Source organism: Podarcis raffonei, chromosome 2 (assembly GCF_027172205.1).
Source record: "Podarcis raffonei isolate rPodRaf1 chromosome 2, rPodRaf1.pri, whole genome shotgun sequence".
In the NCBI taxonomy this organism is placed as follows: Eukaryota; Metazoa; Chordata; class Lepidosauria; order Squamata; family Lacertidae; genus Podarcis; species Podarcis raffonei.
The window spans coordinates 112166933-112191313 of record NC_070603.1 but is presented as its reverse complement, the minus strand read 5'-3'; the positions used below and the strand labels follow the sequence as shown (position 1 = coordinate 112191313).

The 24381-nt window shown below is 45.9% G+C and overlaps 1 protein-coding gene across 6 annotated transcripts in view; it reads right to left on the bottom strand.

The window, feature by feature from the left end:
• The window catches only part of VWA7 (von Willebrand factor A domain containing 7), a 46342-nt gene extending 25230 nt beyond the window's left edge, over window positions 1-21112 (bottom strand). For 2 of the 6 annotated variants that reach the window (XM_053379090.1, XM_053379093.1), the window contains exons 1-8: window positions 21011-21093; window positions 14032-14184; window positions 13160-13438; window positions 11566-11847; window positions 9746-9842; window positions 7593-7739; window positions 5151-5346; window positions 4152-4321 (exon numbers count right to left, since the gene is read on the bottom strand). In XM_053379090.1, coding sequence (XP_053235065.1) covers window positions 4152-4321; window positions 5151-5346; window positions 7593-7739; window positions 9746-9842; window positions 11566-11847; window positions 13160-13399 — 1132 coding nt within the window. In that variant the 5' untranslated portion in view covers window positions 13400-13438; window positions 14032-14184; window positions 21011-21093. Of the gene's footprint in view, window positions 1-4151; window positions 4322-5150; window positions 5347-7592; window positions 7740-9745; window positions 9843-11565; window positions 11848-13159; window positions 13439-14031; window positions 14185-21010 lie in introns of those variants that run through there. The other 4 variants (XM_053379092.1, XM_053379095.1, XM_053379091.1 and 1 more) reach the window with 4 other exon arrangements.
• Window positions 21113-24381: the final 3269 nt, after the last annotated feature.

Sequence of the window (24381 nt, the reverse complement as noted above, 5' to 3'; positions counted from 1 at the left end):
CCCTCCGCGCTCCAGAGGCTTCGCGTTGTTTTCGCTGAAGCCTGGCGAGCGAGAGGGGTCAGTGCGCACCGACCCCTCTCACTCTCCAGGCTTCAGGGATAGCCGCCTGAAGCCTTTGGAGCACAGCGGGAACTCGCGCTGCGCTCCGAAGGCTTCGGGTTCCATTTGCTGAAGCCGGGAGAGCAAGACTCTCCAGGCTTCAGCAGAGAGGGAGAGCTGCACAGCGCCCCTTCAGCCAAGCGGGAGGAGAAATGGAAGGGGCTCCGTTTCTCCTGCCGCTTCGCTGAAGGGGCGCTGAGCAGAGAGGGGGAGAATTTTTTTCCCTTGTTCTCCCCCTCTAAAACAAGGTGCGTCCTATGGTCGGGTGCGTCCTATAGAGCGAAAAATACGGTATATTATATATTATTAATTATATTATATATTAAAGGTAAAGGTACCCCTGACCGTTAGGTCCAGTCGTGACCGACTTAAGCTCAGACTCCATTTTTAAGCTGGTCCTAGTATGCCTTTGTAACTTAATTACCGTTTTAAGTCTGCCCGCATCAAGCTACTGTACCTGTCGTTCTTTAAGACTTATTCTGAGTGAGCAGATATTATTTTTGCCTCTTATAAGACTGTTTGTGTGTGATTGTTATTTTAAGGGGGAGAAAAAGGGGAAATAAAGGAAAATCCAGTCTGCCTTAAAGCGTTCTGGATTACCAACACTAAAAGGATAAACTAGCTTCCCTGAGCTTCCCTTTAAACTGCAAAGGGATGGCACACTGATGAACTCACTAATGTGAGGAAGGAAGGGTAGTATCTAATAAATATATCCTCTCCTAGTGTCTAATCAAATGCCAACAAAAGGCAAATATAAGGCTTCCATTATAATGGCACTGCAATAGTTTCCTTATCTGGCTCCTGGCTTCACTGTCACCGAATAAACTGGCTATTCTGTTCTTAGCTGTGCTTTTCCTCATGACGACTTCTTTTGACAGTTTAAGCCTTGTATTCCTGAGGACTTAATCCTTCCTGGCCTGACATTTACCTGGGCCTATAAACAGATCTTGGACGGCATTTTCTATGCAGCGTTCCCACCTGCCAACTCACATTTAAGCACCAGGGAACAGAAAATTCCTCAGTCTGAACCCGCTTAACTGTTGCCTCTTAGCCTAGTGCCCTTCCAGATGTTGCTGAACTACAGCTCCCATAATCCCTTGCCAATGGCTGTGCTTGCTGGGGCTGATGGGAGCTGTAGTTCAGCAACATCTGGAAGAGTCAGAGGTTTCTCCCAGCTAAAACCCATACAAGTCAGGAAGCTACGTAGAAAGACCATCTTCCCCAAAAGTGCCTGCCCAGGTCTTGAAGATCTTTGAGAGATGCCCTTCTTTCTAGCTGCCAACATCTGAAGGGGGGTTGACAGGAGACAAAGAGGGGGCTTTCTGGTCACCTCATCCCAGGCTCTAGAGGTCCTTTGTCGAGAGAAGCCAGTCTTGCGCAGTCTCCAAGAAGAAGAAGAGGAGTTTGGATTTGATATCCTGCCTTTCACTCCCTTTAAGGAGTCTCAAAGCGGCTAACATTCTCCTTTCCCTTCCTCCCCCACAACAAACACTCTGTGAGGTGAGTGGGGCTGAGAGACTTCAAAGAAGTGTGACTGGCCCAAGGTCACCCAGCAGCTGCGTGTGGAGGAGCGGAGACGCGAACCCGGTTCCCCAGATTATGAGACTTAACCACTACACCACACTGGCTCTCTCCAAGATCCTTGCTCCCTCTAGCAGCAAAAACATTTTTATGCAGGCAGAACTTTCTCCAACAAACTGGCATGGTACGGCTCAGCTGACTGTTTTATTGACGTTTCATGTGCCTTATTCTTATGTTAAGACTTTGTACTTTACTTTGCATTATACTGCTTTTAATTGCCTTTAAGTGCAATTCACTGAAAAGGTAGGTACATAGTCTGCTGGGTGCTTTCCAAATCCATCTATGTCACTAGGGACCCAGGCAACCTCAGTGACTAGGAATGCCTTCTGCCAGCTTCAACTGGTAAGGCAGGTGCGGCCATTTCTGGACCGGGATAGCTGGACCACTGTTGTCCACAAGCTGGTACGCTCCAGCCTTGATTACCGCAATGCAGTCGACGTGGGGCTGCCCTTGAGGTTGGTTTGGAAGCTGCGGCTAGCTGATGCAAAACACAAAAGTTCAACGGCTCACTGGGGCCAACGCATTACTCCACTGTGGGAAGAATTGAACTGGCTGCCAATCAGCTACCAGGCCAAGTTCAAGGTGTTGGTTCTGGGATATAAAGCCCTGTACCAGGGACGCATGAATGATAGCCTCATCCCTTATACCAGCGGTTCTCAACCTGTGGGTCCCCAGATGTTGTTGAACTACAACTCCCATCATCCCTGAGCTCAGGCCTTGCTAACTAGGGGTGATGGGAGTTGTAGTTCAACAACATCTGGGGACCCACAGGTTGAGGAAGGCTGCCTTATACAGTGGTACTTCGAGTTACAAACGCCTCAGGTTACAAACACTTCAGGTTAAAAACAGTGGCGGAGCTTCATGCTCCGGCACCGGGGGCAGAGAGCAGGCGGGGCAGGACTGGCACACGTCCCGGGGGCGGGGCGTGCCTCCTGGGTGGCAGCCGCGACAGAACCCCACCAGGATCGTGCTGCCGGGGGTGGTGCGCTCCAACCGCCCCCCTCTTCCTCTGCCAGTGGTTACAAAATCCGCTAACCTGGAAGAGTTACCTCGAGTTGAGAATTTTGCCTCAGGATGAGAATGGAAATCGTGTGCCGGCGGCGCAGCAGCAGCAAGAGGCCCCATTAGTGAAAGCACGCCTCTAGTTAAGAACCTTTACCTTTTATTGCCTTATCCCTTCTCATTGCCCACTCTGGGCTCCTTTGAGATGAAGAGTAAGCTATAAATTTAATAAATCAATCAAGACTGAGTTAGATCACTGGGTCCAACGAGGTCAGTTCCGTCTACACTGAGCAGTGGCTCTCCAGGGTTTCAGAGGAGAAGTTTCTACCAGCCCTACCTACAGGTCCTGGGGACTGACTCTTGGGACAGGGAACACTTCTTTTCCTGGGGGGATACCTCACTCGGTAGAGCATGAGAACTCTTAACCTCAGGGCCATGGGTTCGAGTCTCACGTTGGGCAAAAGGTTCCCACATTTCAGGGGTTGGACTAGATGACCCCTGTGGTCCCTTTTCAACTCTGTGGTTCCGATTCTTTGACCTCCTTTGTGCAAAGCCACTGAGCCAGATACGGCCTTTCCTCACATTTAACGAATACAGTGGTACCTCGGGTTACAGACGCTTCAGGTTACAGACTCCGCTAACCCAGCAATAGTACCTCGGGTTAAGAACTTTGCTTCAGGAAGAGAACAGAAATCGTGCTCCAGCGGCGCGGCAGCAGCAGGAGGCCCCATTAGCTAAAGTGGTACCTCAGGTTAAGAACAGTTTCAGGTTAAGAACGAACCTCCAGAACAAATTAAGTTCTTAACCCGAGGTACCACTGTATGTAATATTTAGTTTTAAAAAACACTTCCCTCCCCACTGAAAATGGGCCCTCATCAATATTACTTGCTAAAAATTGGAAAACACAAGAACAACCAACAGTGGAAGATTGGCAGATGAAGATGATGGACTTTTCGGAGCTAGCTGACCTGACTGGAAGAATCCGCGACCAGAAAGAAGAGGAGTTTCAAGAGGACTGGAGGAAATTCAAGGACTATTTGAATAAATATTGTAATATAAAAAATTAGAAATTACTTGAAAGAAACAAATAGGCCTAGGATTAAATTAAGTTATAATTACGTTTAATAAATGGGATTTAGAATGTTAAGAAAAGTGAATAAGATGGACTATAAATGGAAATTGTTTTAGTTTAATAATGATATTGGAAAGCTGTTACTTTTAATTACAAGGAAACTCAGAAGGGAGGGATTTGAGGAAGTCAACCAAGATGTTTAAAAGGTTGGATTTGTGAAGAATTAAGTTAGTTGTTATTGTTTATCTGTTTATTGTTTCCCCCTTTTTTCCCTCTTTCTTCTTTTTTCTTTTTTTTCTTTTTTTTGTGTATCATCTTGCTTTGTGGTTTGTGTTATCATGGCGGAAAATCTAATAAAAATTTATTTTAGATAATGGGCCCCCATCAACCATCTCACCAGGGTCGTTGAATGGGACTAAGAGATAGAAATCTGGCTCCTGGAGGGTGCCTCGGCGCGACGTGATGATCTCCCAGGCTTGGCGCTTGGCTGCGCTGATCTCCTCGCCCATGCTTCCAGTGGTGTCCACAACAAAGCTCAAACCCGTAGCTGGACTGATATCCAGTAGCCTGGGAACAAAACGGCAAGTTGTCCCTAGAATTGTCAATGTGGCACCCATGGGCTCAGTTGCATCAGTGATAACTCTGTTTCCCCCCCTCCCCCTGGAGCCACTAAGGTGCTGGATGAAGGCTCCAGTCTCTTTGGGGGGCACGGGTTCGAATCCCACTGCTGCCAGCAAAAAAAAATTTGTTTGGAATACCTCAGTTGGTAGAGCGTGAGATTCTTAATCTCAAGGTTGTGGGTTCAAGGCCCGCCTTGGGCAAAAAAAGTTGTGAGCCTGTAGACCAGGGATTCAATAGTGCCAAAGGGAAAAAGAGTCCCGAGAAGAAAAAGGTATCAGGAGAAACATAAACATCAGTTTGATCAGACATCTTTGGCTGCAGCGTTCTGCATTTCTACTCCTTGGCACCAAAGACAGCGAACCCTACTACCTCAAATGCAAATGCATGACGTACAGCCGTCAATGTTAATTATTCACTTGGAGTTGACGAAGGGTTGGGAGCATTTTAATGGACTGAGGAGAAAGAGAAGGGGACAGGAATGCAGTAATGTTTCTCTTACTTTCAGTTGCTGTATTCCCTCACATAGTTTTAAAGATCATAAATATTACATTTATCCCTCGCCCTTTCTCCCAAAGGATCCTGGTTTTACTGCTGATTTGTTCGTTGCGTTTATAACTTGTGCTTTAAGCACAACGTTCTACAAGTTGTCGTCGCCTATTGTTTGGGATTCATTTGAATGGGAAGCGGCAAAGAAATCCATCAATCGCAGACAGACAGACGTGAGCGCAGCAAGAAGCATTATGTATACACAGGCTTGCGGAACGGGCAGCGTTACCTCATGAACAGCTTGCTCTTTATTTCCCGCCAGAGCTTCTCCAGGAAGTGTACTGAGGCCTCCTGGGCCACGGCAGCGGCTTCCCTGTGCAGGTAATTGTGAGGCGAGAACAAGAACGACGAGCTGTCCTTATTGATACCACCCCGAGGCTCCCTGTGGCGGCTGTCGTCAAATCTCCCGCCATGGCTGCACTTTCCTGGAAGACAGGGAAATAAGCAAACAGAAGATAATAATAATAATTTATTATTTGTACCCTGCCCATCTGGCTGGGCTTCCTCAGCCACTCTGGGCGGCTTCCAACAAAGATTAAAAATACATTAAAATGTCACACATCAAAAATTTCCCTAAATAGTGCTGAGAGAGAGAAAATAAGACCGCCAACCCTACTGAAATTTGTGGAGCAACAGAGAATTGCTTAAAAGGACCATCATCTACTGCATGGCACACCAAAGAGCTCCCTTTGCCACTGGATCACTTAGTATAACAAAAAACAGAACTGCCAACCAACCAACAAGGAACTTTCACAGGCCCAGACAGAATTCCATCTTTTTAGGTAACTGTGGCAGTAAAAAAGGGGATCGTATGAACCTAAGATGAACCCTGCTAGTGGCCGGCCTAAGCCCAGCATCCTGTTTCCTCAGTGACTAACCTGATCTCAGGCACTTTACACCTGCAAAAAAGATTAATATTGATACACTGGAAGGACTAAAAAATATAGCTTCCTTTGATCCATAGAGAGACGGCAACTCTTGAACAGATTGCTTTTCAATGAAGATCACATATTGGCAGATTAAATGGTATTTGGGAAATATTTATCGAACCCATAGTTCGACTCCTGAACTGACGTATAAACAAGGGATATGATAAGTCTCTAATAATAATAATTTGTTATTTCTACCCTGCCCATCTGGTTGGGTTTCCCCAGCCACTCTGGGCGGCTCCCAACAGAATATTAAAAAAACTATCAAACATTAAAAACTTCCCTAAACAGGGCTGCCTTCAGATGTCTTCTAAAAGTCAAGTATGTTATGTACTGAAGTTCTCACCCTGGGCCAGCAGGGGGATACTGTAGTAGATAGTTCAGGTCCACATATGCAAATAAGGGAACGAAAGTAACATTCAGTGATTGGATAGTTACAGAAAATGGTTACTGTTGCGTTCTAGTGGAGCTCTCTATAAGCAGGCTGGCTGAACCCTTCAGTTCAGTTCTGTTCAGGCCGGTGAATAAACAAGAGCTGTTTGAAGAATCGCTGTGTCATCTGATATGTTCACCCACAACTTAACAAAGTAGTTGTTTATTTCCTTGACAACTGGTGGAAGGGCGGGTGCCACTACCGAGAAGGCCCTCTGCCTGCTTCCCTGTAACCTCACTTCTCGCAGGGAGGGAATCGCCAGAAGGCCCTCGGAGCTAGACCTCAGCGTCTATGTTGATATACATGACATAGTTTTGGAACCCTAATTACATTCTAACGGTATTTTGTTATGGTTATCCTCCTCCTTCTCTTTTTCGTATTCATTTTAACCTATTGTAAGGTTTTCAATAAAATATAAATTGGGGGGGGGGGGAGAGGGGGAAAACAACAACAATGACCTACAACCTGTCCATGGGAAACCTGTAAGCAGCTCATGAGCACAACAGCTCCTCTCCCTGCCTGCTATTTGCAGCACCTGTTATCCAGAGGTTTACTGCCTCCAACCGTGAAGGGAGAACATGCCATTGTGGTTGGCAGCCATTGATAAGCATCACTGACACCTACAAGAGAGAATCCCATAGTTTAACTACACGCTGTGTGAAGGACGCCCTGCCTAACGTCTGCCCCAAATATTCCAACATTCAGCTTCACCACGTGTTCCCCAGGGGTGTAAAGTGTTCGGTGTTTTGAACTGCCATTTCCCTATAATGTATACTTATTATTCAGACAGTGATACCCTTCAGGGGCACAGAAGAATCCTGTCGCTCTTTGCAAAGGTTCCTTTGAAAAGCTGGTCCTTGTCTTGAGGGCAGGGGCTGGGGTGGGAACAGACGTTTTCCACATGCCCAAAAGCAACAAAGAGGAAAAGGAAAACAAAAAGCTGCTAGTTCCCACCATGAAGGCAACACACCTTTGCACACTCTCCGGACACCGAGCTGAAGTTGTCGGAATGTTTAAATGCAAAAGTTGGCAGCCTTATGAATTTAAAAAAACAAAACAAGAAGCTGCTGTCAGAGTGGGGCAGGAAAGAAAAACCAATCCCGTGAGAAGAAACCTGAGAGAAAAAGCGCTTCTCTAAAACGAATTTCCATTAAATTCTAAAGGGTTTCAGTGTGAACTGCTGGAAGATGCAGGAGGAATACAAATGAAGAAGAACAAAGCCCTTTGAGTCTTTAGTACTAAACACACAGACACAAAACCCCAGGCCTCAAACAGAGCCTCCCGCTGTATTCTGGCAACAAAAGCATACCGATTGGCTTTTCAGGTTGGGCGCCATAGAAACCAGTGGTCAAAAGCCCCTTCTCAAGGAGACCTTCCAAGAGGTTTCCCCGACACGTCCAGTCAGAGCAGTCCGTGCAGGTTCGTACGCCGGCTGGAGGGGAGCAGGAGAGAAAGCCTACTTATTTTATTCTACTTATTTATTATTTTATTTTACGCAAAGCAAAGCTCCGAACAATTTATGCAAAAGGTTGTCAAGCAAAAACAGCAGGCATTAAATTATTAAAATGTAGATAAAAATCAATCAATTTTAAGAACAAAGCAATGTGTCTGGATAAGCCTGCCTCAACAAATCCTAACAGGGGGTCTGCTGCAAGGGCTGGAGCAGGCATAGGCAAACTCAGCCCTCCAGATGTTTTTGAGACTACAATTCCCATCATCCCTGACTACTGGTCCTGTTAGCTAAGGGTGATGGGAGTTGTAGTCCCAAAACATCTGGAGGGCCGAGTTTGCCTATGCCTGGGCTGGAGCTTGAGAGTGAATTCCTGAGTCTTTACAGAGAGCAGCGGATGATGGGGGCAGCAGCTAAAAGGCCCCAAGGCCTGGACACCTCAGGTGGCATGGATATCCCTGGGTCCTCCAAGGCTGGTTCTGGACATCACAGCATAATAATAATAATAATAATAATAATAATAATAATAATAATAATTTATTATTTATACCCCCCCATCTGGCTGGGCCTCCCCAGCCACTCTGGGCGGCTTCCATAAAAACCAAAAATACAGTAAAATATCACACGTTAAAAACTTCCCTGAACAGGGCTGCCTTAAGATGTCTTCTGAATGTCAGGTAGTTGTTTATCGCTTTGACATCCGTTCTTATGCTTGAGAGGTGGCCAGATGGGCATCTGTATAGCTCCAGACATCATCTTGTAAAAGGTATTTCCCACAACAAAATGGTGCTTATTCCTAAATAAATGTGTCTAGCATCAGAAGTAAATTTCATTTAATCCTGCAGTCCCGGTGGTGGAATGATTTAAGTGTGGAACATGGGTGGCGCTGTGGTCTAAACCACTCAGCCTCTTGCGCTTGCAGATCAGAAGGTCGATGGTTCGAATCCCCGCAATGGGATGAGCTCCTGTTGCTCTGTCCCATCGCCTGCCAACCTAGCAGTTCAAAAGCACACCAGCGCAAGTAGATAAATAGGTACCGCTGCAGCAGGAAGGTAAACGGCATTTCTGTGCGCTCTGGTTTCCATCATGGTGTCCCGTTGCGCAGAAGCGGTTTAGTCATGCTGGCCACATGACCCAGAAAACTGTCTGTGGACAAATGCTGGCCTGAAAGCGAGATGAGAGCCACAACCCGATAGTCGCCTTTGACTGGACTTAACCATCCAGGAGTCCTTTACCTTTACCTTTTTACCTTTGTAATTTAAGACAAAGGTAAAAGGTAAAAAAGGTAAAAAAGACAAAGCTGCATATGCTCAGAGTATGCCTTTTTTCAGAAGGACTGCCAAACTTTTTTTTTTTTGCTTCAGCATGGTAAGAATGTAGAAGCAATTGCAAAGCGCAGACAGGCAGCAGGAAGAAGAGGAACAGTGTGCTTTACAAGCACGTACAGTCAACTTGCAAGTTACATATTGCAACTTGCGCATTCAGCTTTCTGTGTTTCGCTGAAAATGTAAAAAATAAAAATAGGAGTTGAGCATCTGGGATAGGGAGGTGTCAGCAATCCCACCTGCCATTGCACTCACACTGGGAGAGTGTTTGGAGGTACAGGGAAAATGTGTTTTTATTATGTTTCATTTTGGCTTTATGTGCTACCCCTGAAATGTAACCGCTGTGTAAGCTGGTAAGACACATGGCTATCCAACAACTGTGTGTCTGTGTGTGAGTGTTAGTGCGTGCACACACGCGCACACACATGTGTAATTTTTAGTTCAGGGTCTAAAATCACCTAGTCTATCCACTGCCTAAGATAGCAAGCAAGCCAGGGACCCAGGAGTCCTGGGTTCACCCTACAGATTAAACAAAAGACACAACATAGCACAGGCCTCAGTTTCTCTTCCCTCATTCAACTGAGGAGTTTTTGCACCAAGTCTCCAACCTCACCCAGTCCAGGAACCAACAGAATGAATACTCCCCAAGTTGAGGTGGAACATCATCATCATGTTCTAAAACCACACCTTCTGCGATGGACTTGATTTCATGGCCTGGTTGTAGGAGGTGCGGGTGTATCTTCCGATGGCCAAGTTCGATCCAGTTGCTGTGACTGTAGAAATCCTAAACGGAACAGAAGCTTATTAGTGGAGACTGTTTACGCTACAACGGCCGCCTGTACTGTTAGCCCAAAGATGGAAAGAGGAAGCGGTCCCAACCAAAGACGACTGGCAAACCAAGTTAATGGACTATGCTGAAATGGTGACATTAACTGGGAAACTCAGAAATCAAGATGACAAGAATTTTTTTTAAAGAATGGGAAAAGTTTATTGTGTACTTGCAAAAGGATTGTAAACAGGTTTGCAGGATCTGCTAAGGCACAACAGATTCGGATGGGTAGAGAAGAAAATAAAAGTTTAGACAGTGGGAAAAATAAGCTGGGAAAGCAAGCAATAATAAAAGTAAGAGTGATATGAGCAAATGCCGTAGAAATGGTGGAAAGAAGAGGACTTTAGCAGAGGATTCTACCCCACCACCTTGATTATGTGACTAAAAACACTAGTTCCTCTGAGCTTGGACAGAGTTCCTTCCCCTCATTGCTAAAGGGCTACAGCTGGCCCACAGCTCATCTTGAGACCCAGAATATATTATTGGGAGAGTTTCCCTCATGTAAATAGCAGGTGCAGGGAGCCTAATCTAATCAGGACCACAGTATGGGGGACAAAGGATTTTGAAAAACCACTCACAGCATCTTTAGACACATAACATAATACAATAAAATATAAAACAATGCAAAACAAAGCCGCACATGTTGCGTGTAGGAACAAATCTTATCTGCTTCTCTCAGTTGCTGTTTGGCCTGAAAAAGCACAAGGGACATTTTTGAACCCAAAAGGTTAACATTGGCTGGGACAACATCATGGAATATTTTTGCCCTTTTTTTTTTTTTTTTTTAAATACTCTCTTAATTTTGCCCATGGCTTAGAATACAATAAAACACAATAGGGGAGAAATGGTGAATCACATTTTCATAAGGCAGTAGATCTAAATAATATAAATAACAAGTGTTTCTTGTACTTTGCAGAAGGAATGCAAGCGCAGGAAATGAGTTAAAGGGGAAAGGGTATGCAGAAAATCGTAATATGACTCTACAGAAATCATACCATTTTCACATATTCCATATATCTGCCGAGGCTGCTGTCAAGGAGTGCAGCAGCTGTTCCCTGATAGTTCTGGTATCTTTCGTTTACAAACCAAAGATTACGGCTAAAACCTGAGAGGAATTTTAACTTTGGCGCAGGTGATGAATTATGGGAACTCTGTACTGCAGATCTAAAGTAAAGGTAAACGGTCCAGTTGTGACCGACTCTGGGGTTGTGGCGCTCATCTCGCTTTATTGGCCAAGGGAGCCGGCGTACAGCTTCCGGGTCATGTGGCCAGCATGACGAAGCCGCTTCTGGGAACCAGAGCAGCGCACAGAAATGCCGTTTACCTTCCCGCAGGAGCGGTACCTATTTATGTACTTGCACTTTGACGTGCTTTCGAACTGCTAGGTTGGCAGGAGCAGAGACCGAGCAACGGGAGCTCACCCCATCGCGGGGATTCGAACTGTCGACCTTCCGATCGGCAAGTCCTAGGCTCTGTGGTTTAACCCACAGTGCCAGCCGCGTGCTGATCTACAACAGTGCAAATTCTGCAATGAACAGAGACCCCCTAGAATGGATTTCAACCCTGCTTTCGACAAAGGCGGCTAGATCAAATCAGGGCTTGGGCTAAGTTCTCTACCTCAAAGCCGAATGCCACCTTCCTCTACTACCTCCAGCTTCTCCTACATTTCGGTAAGCACCTGTAAGGTATGGAGCAGCTGCCCCAGCTTGCCCCGGGCGATGACATACTGCTCTGAACGCACAGCTTGGAGGATCTCTTTGCGGGTTTGCATCAGCCAGCTGTTTGTGGAGCGGATGAGCTCAGAATCAAAGTGGAGCACAGGGTCGTCCCGCGTGGTGTTCGTGAAATCCATGGCGGCATTGGCGTTGGCCACCTGGGCGATAGCCCCGCGGAAGCGCTTAGCCGACACCTCAGGACCATAGAAAGCAGCAAAGATGTCGTCAGCCAGGAGGGTCCTGCCCTAGGTGAGAGACAGGGAGGGAAATCAGATCAGGAGCACCCTTTCATCTGTAACAGTGGGAACCAGGGCAGTGGGTACAGACAGCACGGGTGCGAATGAGGCATAACTGGCTTCTTCCTAGGAGCCATTCCATTCTTAACCTGAAACTGTTCTTAACCTGAGGTACCAGTTTAGCTAATGGGGCCTCCCGCTGCCACTGCACGGTTTCTGTTCTCATCCTGAAGCAAAGTTCTTAACCTGAGGTACTATTTCTGGGTTAGCAGAGTCTGTAACCTGAAGCATCTATAACCTGAGGTACCACTGTATAGGAAACCCTGAAGAGTCAGTTCCAATCGAGGTAGATGGGCCAAAGGCCTCATTCAGCACAACTCTCAGCACCCATAAATTGTGTGTGCCTGTTTTAGTGGCGGAGGAATTACATGAGGTCCAGCGCCGAGGGCCTTCTGGCGGTTCCCTCCCTGAGAGAAGTGAAGTTACAGGGAACCAGGCAGAGGGCCTTCTCGGTAGTGGCACCCGCCCTGTGCAACACCCTCCCATCAGATAAGCAACTATCTCACTTTTAAAAGACATCTGAAGGCAGCCCTGTTGAGGGAAGTTTTTAATGTGTAATGCTGGATTGTGTCTTTAATATTCTGTTGGGAGCCGCCCAGAGTGGCTGGAGAAACCCAGCCAGATGGGTAGGGTATAAATAAATTATTAAGATTATTATGATTATTATTATATATGTTCCACCTGCACCTTGGATATTGGAACACCAGCTGCTGTTCTTCCTGCTTACTTACGATATCAGCCCACCCACCCCTAGGCTAGCATCATTTCATTTCATTTCATTTCATTTCATTTCATTTCATTTCATTTATTAAATTTATATACCGCCATAAACCCTGGGGAATCAGGGCGGTTCGCAGAAAAAAATCAAGCTATAAAACCACAAAATTAACAACAACAACAACAACAACAACAACAATAATAATCCAATAATCCCCCCACAAAAAAACACATTTTAAAAGGGCATAGGATGTAATTCAGATCAACCAAAGGCCTGGTTTAAAAGGAACAGTTTTTGCCTGATGCCTAAGGGTGTGTAATGAAGGCACCAGGCGGACTTCCCTGGGGAGAGCATTCCACAAACAGGGAGCCACTGCAGAGAAGGCCCTGCTCTCGTGTTTCCACCGTCCAGACCTCTCGAGGAAGAGGCACGTGAAGGAGGGCCTCAGAAGATGATCTCAGGGTCCGGGAAAGTTCATATGGAAAGACCTCTGTTTGTCACTAGGGCAGCCCTGCTGGTGTCCAGACTCCCCATTCCTCTCACCTTGAAGTCCTCCTCCCGGATACATTTCCCCTTGGTGGGATGCTCCATCTCCACAAAGATGCGCAAGGTGACGTTGAGGATGGCCTCCTCGGTCATGTCCTGGTGGGTGACGGAGTCCCAGGTGAAAGCCATGGTGCGAGACCAGAAGTTGGGGAAGAAGGCCTGGGCTCCTCGCGGAGGCAAATGCAGCAGCGGCAGCAGCCACAGGAAGTGCCAGAACCAGGCCAGGGGATGGTCCATATTGGATGCATTTATCAGGAATCCAAGGAAATAGTAAACCTAAAAACAATTCAGAAACAAAATTCAGAAACAATTCAGAAAGCACTTTTCAAACTCACTACATCACGAAAGGAATTGCTTCCCTGAGTAAATAAGGTGGTCAAGGACATCTTTTACAGCAGGAGCGGACTGACTTTAGTCTCGTTTGGGTGTACTTTATTTTTCCACCAGAATCCCATGATTATAGCTGTCAAGCGTCCCTTATTTGGCGGGATAGTCCCTTATCCCAGGGCCATGTCCCGCTGCTGTCCCTTATTGATGATGTCCCTTAAATAAGCTACTGAAGGTAATGGGGCCCTTTATATGTCCAGCTGTCCTTTGCCAACAACAAATTGTTGCTGTTTTTTGTGTTGAATATATGCTATATGGTAATTTATGGACCTAATAGGTATCTAAAGCCATTTGCACGCAACAAAATATGTCTTTTATCAAAGTAATTGTTGATCCCTTATTTTGGCTGCTGATCCCTTATTTCCGAGGCTGCTGGTCCATTATTTTCAAATCGTAAGTTGACAGCTATGCCCATAATGCACTTTAAATTTACGGTGCAATAATGCCTGCTCAGGATCTTCTCATCCCGAGCTGTAACTAACCTGTATTTGGTGATCCTGAGTAGGCTATTCTTGCTCAAGAACCGTAAGGAGTGCTTTGCTGGCTAAGGCCCAAAGTCAACTGTTTTTGACTCCACAGCATTCTGCAAAGTGGCTGGTGGTTTCTCCTCCGCTGCTTTGCAGGAGCGGCTTCTGCTAGAGTATATTTGAGACTTCTTACCGGAATTGTCACCTGTGTGCAGCTAAACAATCACAGGATCTTACCTGGAAGGCACAACAGCCCACTTCACTTATCTTTTCAAGTGTGAATGTGGCCGTCCCCCTTGCAAATAATAACAATGTCCCTGCAAATGCATGCATTATATAGGTGTGCTCATGAGGGGGTAAGGCTAGGCCTCTGCACAACAAGAAGAGCCATCACTCAGTGGTGGAGCATCTACTTTGTGGGCAGAATATCCTGGGTTCAAATTCTGGCATCTCCTAAGCACTTGCGCGGCTTTCGCCAGCTTTGAGAAGGCGGCGCAAGGGATGCGAGAGGATCAGATTTTGGCCTTGCGCCGTATTACCAAGGTCCACCCTGCAGGACTGATGAGAGCTGAAGAAATGTAACAACAACAACAACTTATTTCCTGTACCTAGCCACTCTGAGGAGCTTGCAACAAAATACAGCAGTACCCAAAGGGCACCACGTTGGCGATCCCGACCCTAAACGACCCAAGCAAGTGGATTCACACACGCTGAAGAGAAACTGTACATGCAGAGACTAAACACTTCCATACATTGATTCATCACAGCATCCATGTGATTTACTTACTTACAAGATATTATACCAACTATTTTTATTATTATTATTCTTTATTGATTAAAAATTTACATATCTATACAAACATTATATGCTACCTCTTTACATATGAAAAAAAGAAAATCATGTAGAGAATAGAAAAATTTTAAAGGAACAAAAAAGAGGAAAAGAAAAAAAACAAAGAAATAACAAAGATACGAAGTAAAAAAAAATTAAGAGGAAAAGAAAGGACAAGACAATATGCAGATATGGCTGAAGATCAAGATCATGTGCTGACTTTATCACTGCTTGGGAAAACGAACAAAAAGTTTTACCCGTCCAGACCCAGGGAAATTTCAAGGGACAAGACAATATTATTTACACAATAAAAGTGTTCGACACAATACTTCCCATCCTTCTCATTATACTGTAATATAAACATTCTTTTTTAACACAGATTTGTATTGTATAATATCATTTCTGCTTTGTATATATTCCTCTAATCGTTTTCTTTACAAATATCACTCAATTTCTGCTAATATGGAATTATTTATACCATAAAGTTTTACATAGTTCTTGAATATTATCCATTCTCTAGTTGTTTTTCATTTCGATATTCCTCTAACTGATCCTGTCAGTTTTGCTAATTGTAGATATTCTAACATGAGTATCTGCCAGTCAGTAATCTCTGGAAGTGTGTCATTCTTCCAGTTCCTTGCCAACCATTAACAAAACGTTCTCTGGACAATTCACTGGCCTGCTGTGAGATGAAGGATGACCGCCATTCTGTTCCTACAGACCATTGATATTTTCACGCTAGAAAAACCTGAACGGAACTCCTCCTTACCTAGAAGGGCTTCAGCCAAAGCTGCATGAAATACACACAAACAAACACGCAGTGGAATCCGTGGTATCCGTCTCTTTTTGGTGGTCTCTTGTGTCCCGCCCCCCCCCCCCCCCGACGCGAACTCTGCATGTTGACCGTTGAGATCTGTGCCATTTCTTAGAACTCAGCTGGCAAGGAAAGCAGCTTGGGCTGAGAAGATAACAGCTCTGGCTACACTCCTGGATAACACACACGCCCCAAACTGACAAGAACAGCACAGAGAAACAGCGGGGGTGGCACATGCTGCTGAGAGCACATGAATCCAAGTTCACAATGTTCCCAAGCATGGATGATCCCAGCCCCGTACCGATTGGGGGTGTGCCACAGAAAGATCTGATGGCACTGAAGAACTGACAGCACACACCCGAACTCTCAGCGAACTGGAAGCCAGCCAAAGCAGCCTGGGCATTCCTTCACCTAGCCGGCACATTTTGAGCTATATCTTGTCTGGTTGTAAATGGGCAAGGCCAGCCGTGTAAACTTAAATACAGTCCTGAATTCAGGGAGACCAGAACAGCTGTATTGCTGGATTACCCCAAAGTCCATCTATCCTGGTTCTGTTTCCAACAGCAGCCAGAGAGAGCTTTTTTGTCCTGAATGTAGAGAGAGATCCAGTGTGGTGTAGTGGTTAAGAGTGGTGGACTTGTAATCTGGTGAACCGGGTTCGCTTCCCCGCTCCTCCACATGCAGCTGCTGGGTGACCTTGGGCCAGTCACACTTCTCTGAAGTCTCTCAGCCCCACTCACCTCACAGAGTGTTTGTTGTGGGGGAGGAAGGGAAAGGAGATTGTTAGCCACTTTAAGACTCCTTAGGGTAGTGATAAAGCGGGATATCAAATCCAAACTCTTCTTCTTCATCCACAGAACAGAGGAAGCTAATTTATGCAGGCGGACCACTTGGCCATGGAGCTAAACCAATGTCAACACTGGCGGGTAACAGTTGTCCTGTATTTCAAGCAGGGGACATTACCAGCCCCACCTGGATACAAGACGCCATGAAGGAAGGCATCTTCTCTCATATGTGGTGGACATATAAGGCATTCTGGGAAATGATATATAATGAATTGAAAAAAATGTTTAAAATAACTTTTGTAAAAAAGAAGCAGCAGCAGCTTTTTTTATTAGGAATTCTAGGTACCGACATTCGAAAGGAACAGAAAATACAGTGGTACCTCAGGTTACAGACGCTTCAGGTTACAGACTCCGCTAACCCAGAAATAGTACCTCGGGTTAAGAACTTTGCTTCAGGATGAGAACAGAAATCGTGCGGCAGCAGTGGGAGGCCCCATTAGCTAAAGTGGTACCTCAGGTTAAGAACAGCTTCAGGTTAAGAACGGACCTCCAGAACAAATTAACCCGAGGTACCACTGTACTTTGCATGTATGCTGCAACAGCCACATAGATGTTGCTAGCCCAGAGATGGCAAGAAGACAGAGTCCCTACCAGAGAGGAATGACAAACCAAGCTATTGGACTATGCCGAAATGGCAAATCTCACTGGAAAGCTCAGGAACCAAGCAGACCAAAACTTCAACAAAGAATGGGGGGGGGGAATTACTTTAAAAACATTGTTGTCATTTTCTATGAGGTAGAACGATGGTTATGCCCAAGCATTAGGGTAGGAGAAAACTTCCTTTAAATTCAAAGCACCGTTGAATGAATGAAGAGAATTTCAAATGCACAATGGAACGTGCCTAGAGCCCTTTGAAAAAAAAATTATCTAGGAGATCACTGTAATCAGATGAAAACATTGGCAGGATATTAATAACCTTTGTAACGTAGCGAAATTTATGGGCAATATGGAGAGATACAAAATATGCATTATGATATAATATGCAGTTGAGAGGGTGCACAATAAGACCCATGGAAGGGAAGGTGGGAAGTCCAGAGATTTGGAGAAATCTCTAAATATGGATATGTAATTTGGATTGTTTTAATTTTATATTTGTAAAACCAAAGAAAAATTATCATTAAAAAAGATAATTAAAAATATTAAATTAAAAATGATTAAATTATTAAAAAGATACAAGACACCATGGATTGAACTAGGGACCTTTTCTGTTCAAAGCTGGGCCTCTACCAGAAAGCTACAGCCCTTCCTAACTGTTCCATTTGGTCAAAAGATTGTGCCTCTCGACCTTTTAAAGCCCTCTAAGCCAGACGGCTCAGGGGCACCACCATATATTGTAGCAAACAAACAAACAAATTTCTTTCCAGTAGCACCTTAAAGACCAACTAAGTTAGTTCTTTAACTTAGGTGCTACTGGAAAGAAATTTGTTTGTTTGTTTGTTTTGAGTATGGCAGACCAACACGGCTACCTTTCTGTAACTGGATATATTGTAGCAGAGAGTCCCGTAAGTTACAAGCTGTTATGAAGTACTCTGTCTGTCTGTCTGTCTCTTTTTTGATCCGTCCTGACTCTACTGCCGGTCAATTTTGTTAGGCATCCCCAAGTCCCAGAGCTATGAGAAAGGACCTCCCAAAAAACTTGTCCTATCTACAGTGTCCACACCATTAGCAATTATTAAAACATCCGTCATTCCTCTTAAGCAGGGCAAGCGTAAGCGACATACAAACCATGTTACATTACCGGACTCCACTTCCCACCAGCTCCTGCCCACTGAGGCTGATCGGAGTCTAACAATTATCCGGAGGCTCAGTGAATCTAGCAATTATCTGGAGGACCCCATCCCTGATCTTAGGGAAAGTGCCCCACACTGGGCCTGGGGGGATAAAAGTTGCAGTCCAAAACTTCTGAAGAGGACCAGGTTAGCAAAGACTGCCCTACACCAACTGCGAATCTGGAACAAGGGGGCCTGTCTGTTTGTTTTTCAGACCATTTTTTATTAACAGGCAATAGTCCAACACAGCTTACACTATGATAAAGGTAAAGGTAAAGGTACCCCTGCCCGTACGGGCCAGTCTTGACAGACTCTGGGGTTGTGCGCCCATCTCACTCAAGAGGCCAGGGGCCAGCGCTGTCCGGAGACACTTCCGGGTCATGTGGCCAGCGTGACAAAGCTGCATCTGGCGAGCCAGCGCAGCACACGGAAACGGCGTTTACCTTCCCGCCAGTAAGCGGTCCCTATTTATCTACTTGCACTTTGATGTGCTTTTGAACTGCTAGGTTGGCAGGCGCTGGGACCTAGCAGCGGGAGCGCACCCCGCCACGGAGATTCGAACCGCCGACCTTTCGATCGGCAAGCCCTAGGCGCTGAGGCTTTTACCCACAGCGCCACCCGCGTCCCTATGTAAGCTATGATACAATTCGCTAAAAAGAGCCACAAGTCTCCTTGTTTTGCTTTTTGCTGCCTGGCTATACCTCTGGAAATATCTGTTTACATTTGCCACAGCAAAACCACATCTTATCTTGTAGAAACCAACTTACGCCATTGCCATAAGGATAAAGTTCTTAATAACGGCACACTCTTTTTAAGTGCTTTTGTTTCACTGACCTCTATATTCGCCACTGGGTCATTTGCCAAGCACGGGCAATGCCGAATAACTGCGTTCGACAATGTTTGCTATGACCTGCGGTCATGAGAATAAGTTACCCACCTGAGATTTGTAGGCTGTTAAGTAGTAGAAGAACAGTCGGCAGAATGCCGTGTGCTACACAAACCGCACCCACCCCCTTTGCAGCTTTCAACACACAACACAGGAATAGTAACATACACTTCACTGTTATATGGTTACACATGGACAAGCAAAATGGGAACGAACACACAAGTCAATAGGCAGTGCTGTAACTAGGGGAGGCTAGGCAGATTGTGTGTGTGTGTGTGTGTGTGTGTACGCACGCAAATTCACATGGGGTGGGGTGCCAAACCAGGTGAAGTAAAGCCTAGTTTTGCCCCTGCAATAGGAGCTGTTCGGGCACCCGGTTGGCCTGCAACTTGAGCCTCCTGAGCCACTACCAGTTTTCCTTTACATTTTTAGCAATGATACAACAGGAAACAATTAAGGTAAAGGTAAAGGGACCCCTGACCATTAGGTCCAGTCGTGGCCGACTCTGGGGTTGCGGCGCTCATCTCGCTTTATTGGCCGAGGGAGCCGGCGTACAGCTTCCAGGTCATGTGTCCAGCATGACTAAACTGCTTCTGGCGAACCAGAGCAGCGCACGGAAACGCTGTTTACCTTCCCGCCGGAGCGGTACCTATTTATCTACTTGCACTTTGACGTGTTTTCGAACTGCTCGGTTGGCAGGAGCTGGGACTGAGCAACGGGAGCTCACCCCGTCGTGGGGATTCGAACCGCCAACCTTCTGATCGGCAAGTTCTAGGCTCTGTGGTTTAACCCACAGTGCCACACATATAGCAAAAATAAAAATTTTTAAAAATTCACACCCTCCAACATTTATCTGATGGAACTTGGGATGTCCTGTTCCATTAATTATTATTATTATTATTATTATTATTATTATTATTATTATTAGTCCCTGTCCATCTGACTGGGTTGTGACTCTGGGCAGCTTCCAATGTATATAAAAAACATAATAAAACATTAAACTTTACAAAAAACAAAAAACTTTCCAATACAGGGCTGCCTTCAGATGTCTTCTAAAGATTGTATATTTGCTTATCTCCTTGGCTTGGGGGTGGGGGGTTGCATACCTCCATAATACCCTCCCACATTTCTCCAATGGAAATAGGGTCGTCTTAATGAAAAGCGGATCAAATCAGAAACGGTTTATGCGAATCCGGTGCTGTCCCTGTAAAAGGCGACCTGGAGGGTCGGAAAAGTATTAATGGGTTAATGGGTTTCCTACGACAAGTGAGGACCAAAACCAGAGCCCAAATCTTTAAAAAAAAGAGCTGAAGACTATGACAGCTTATTGATCACCGAAGAATGGATGCTTTTGAATTCTGGTGCTGGAGGAGACTCTTGAGAGTCCCATGGACTGCAAGAAGATCAAACCTCTCCATTCTGAGTCGGACACGACTAAACAACAACAACAACAAAGGTACTGACAAGTCCACCACATATGATAAATGGTACCTTCTTTTTCTTTACATTTCCAGCAGATATTTGAACTTGTCCTATACATTTTTGCGCCACACTATTTTCCCAGTAGTGACATATGGAAGTGAGAGCTGGACCATCAAGAAGGCTGATCGCCGAAGAATTGATGCTTTTGGTGCTGGAGGAGACTCTTGAGAGTCCCATGGACTGCAAGAAGATCAAACCTCTCCATTCTGAAGGAAATCAGCCCTGAGTGCTCACGGGAAGGACAGATCAAAACAAACACAAACACGATCCCCTGGGGAGGAAGGCACTCCGCCCTTTTCTCAGATCTCCCCAGCCCCAAACCCCTCGCCTCCCTCCAAGATCCCCTAAAAAAGACGCCAGACTTACCGGGCAGGTTTCAGCCGCAGGAATGGACTCAGAAGCAATTCACCTGTCGCGGAGGAGAAGCCCCGGGAATGAGAGGGGAGCCCACCACGCAGCGCCTCCTATCGTGGGAATCTATCTTCCCACGCCTCGGCAAAGCGGGGGGGGGGGGGTTGGTGTTGTTGCCTCCGCGGGCGCCGCCCCTCTGCCGGGACACCGGATCTCCCGCCCCTATTAATAGAGGGCAAGAAGAAGTAGGTACGATGCCAACCGGTGCCGCCGCCGCTGCAGTCACGGGCTATAATTACAGCGCACGTGAACGGAGGAGGAAGGGAGAGTGGGAGGGAAAGGGCGGGACGCGCAGATCAAGCCCCCGGGTCCTGCCTGGGGGACCCAGGCGTCCGGGATTGCCTCCTCCACCCGCTCTCAAAATCCATCCGCCTCCCCGGGCGAGTCTCTCCACCTGTTTTTATTTTTTCTGGATGCGCCCTTAAAAGGCAGCGCGGAGAGATCCTGCAGGTGCAATGCGCGTTCCCCAATCATCGCTTCACTTCTTCTCCCAAGGAGGAGCCGGCCGGGGTTTCTGTTTAAAGCGCAGGAGCAAGGCCCGCGGGGGGGGGATGGAAAATTTGGCCCCCTGGTGATCCCGCCGACCCGGGCTCTGAAACTCTCCACCACCCCAGCTGACCTATTAAATGCTCGGCCCCGTCCCGCGTACACTCTCTTACAAAGAGGTTTTTGTTTTTTTGCACGGGGGCGCTTATTCCTAGTAATCCCAAGAACTGCACGTCTCGTTCTCCTTCCCCTCCAAATAATTAAAATAATCCAGTAATTCGAGGGAAGGGCAAGGGCGTGCCAGTCCTCCATATGCAACCGTTGACTGGCCTTGCAGTTGAAATTTAGGCCCCGTCTACATTCATTCATTCATTTAATACATGGAGGAGGTTGGAGGATGGATGGCGGCTAACAGATTGAGGTTGAATCCTGGCAAGACAGGAGTACTGTTTTGGGGGGACAGGGGGCGGGTGGGTGTGGGGGACTCCCTGGTCCTGAATGGGGTAACTGTGCCCCTGAAGGACCAGGTGCGCAGCCTGGGAGTCATTCTGTTGTTTTTTTTAAAAGAATATTTATTAAATTTTCCAATTTTTTAAACAAACAAACAAAAACAGAACAAACAAAAACATTAAAAAAAACATAAAGTTCATAAATCATACTTTTAGATAACAAATTTCTCAGACCTCCTCATACTTCTCCTCCTTGCATCCCAATTAAGGTTATTTGTTCAGCAAATCCTTCATTTAAAGCATTACAGCTTATAACATTACCTTATTTTTCAAACCCTTTTTTCCCATCTATGTTCCTTTATATCATTACAGCTAGAAACCACTCAGTTTCAATCCAACACCATTTAACTTTCCTTAATTTTGCAATATTTCTGTAAATAAATTTTTTCCAATCTTCTTCTGCCGACTCTTCTCCCTGGTCACGGATTCTGCTCGTCATTTCTGCCGGTCCCATACAGTCAATTAGTTTCATCTGCCATTCTTCCAGAGTGGGTAGATCTTGCGTCCTCCAATACTTTGCGATAAGTATTCTTGCTGCTGTTGTAGCATACATAAAAAAAGTTCTGTCCTTCTTTGGCACCACTTGGCCAGACATACCCAAGAGAAAGGCCTCTGGTTTCTTCAAGAAAGTATATTTAAATACCTTTTTCAATTCATTATATATCATTTCCCAGAAAGCCTTAATCCTGGGACACGTCCACCAAAGGTGAAAGAATGTGCCTTCATTTTCCTTACATTTCCAACATTTGTTGTCGGGCAAATGATAGATTTTTGCAAGCTTGACTGGGGTCATGTACCACCTGTATATCATTTTCATAATATTCTCTCTTAAGGCATTACATGCCGTAAATTTAATCCCGGTGGTCCACAACTGTTCCCAGTCAGCGAACATGATATTATGTCCAACGTCTTGTGCCCATTTAATCATTACAGATTTAACCGTCTCATCCTGAGTATTCCATTTCAGCAGCAAGTTATACATTTTTGACAAAGTCTTAGTTTTGGATTCTAGCAATTCTGTTTCCAATTTAGATTTTTCCACCTGGAAACCAACTTTCTTGTCCAAATTATAAACCTCCATTATCTGATAATAATGAAGCCAATCTCGCACTTTATCTTTCAGTTTCTCAAAACTCTGCAATTTCAGTCTGTCCCCTTCTTGTTCCAAAATTTCCCAGTATTTTGGCCATTTGGCCTCCATATTAAGTTTTCTCTGAGCCTTAGCCTCCATTGGTGACAACCACCTTGGAGTTTTATTTTCCAATAGATCTTTATATCTAGTCCAAACATTAAACAGTGCTCTCCTGACAATATGATTTTTAAAAGCTGGACTCACAGCTGTGCATGGAGGCATAGGTCAATTCTGTGTCCAGGGCAGCTGTTTATCAGCTCCATCTGGTACGCAGGCTGAGACCCTACCCACCTGCGGACTGTCTCGCCAGAGTGGTGCATGCTCTAGTTATCTACTGCAATGCACTCTACGTGGGGATACCTTTGAAGGTGACCCGGAAACTGCAGTTAATCCAGAACGCGGCAGCTAGACTGGTGACTGGGAGCGGCCGCCAGGACAGCATAACACTGGTCTTGAAAGACCTACATTGGCTCCCAGTATGTTTCCGAGCACAATTCAAAGTGTTGGTGCTGACCTTTAAAGCCCTAAATGGCCTCAGTCCAGTATATCCGAAGGAGCGTCTCCACCCACATCTTTCAGCCCGGACACTGAGGTCCAGCACCGGGGGCCTTCTGGCGGTTCCCTCACTGCAAAAAGTGAGGTTACAGGGAACCAGGCAGAGGGCCTTCTCGGTAGTGGCGCCCGCCCTGTGGAACGCCCTCCCTTCAGATGTGAAGGAAATAAGCAGCTATCCTATCTTTAAAAGACATCTGAAGGCAGCCCTGTTTAGGGAAGTTTCTAATATTTAATGCTGTATTGTTTTTAACACCTGATTGGGAGCCGCCCAGAGTGGCTGGGGAAACTCAGCCAGACGGGCAGGGTATAAATAATAAATTATTATTATTATTTTACATGGGTGTAGCTGGGGGCGGGGGCAGGGAAAGGCAGCTGCCCCCCACTTAATCAATAACATTCAATAAAAAGACATAGCAATCTGAGGTTCCGCCCCCACTCCCTAACAAAAGGCCTGCCCCCCCCCAACAAAAATCCTGGCTATGGCTATGATTTAATATACCAACCTTTGCCTTCCGAGGATCTCAAGGTTGTGTACACGGTTCTCCTCACAACAACCCTGTGAGGTAGGTTAGGCTAAAAGATGGCGACCAGCCCCAAGTCATCCAGCGATGCTTCATGGCCGAGCGAGGATTCAAACCCTGGTC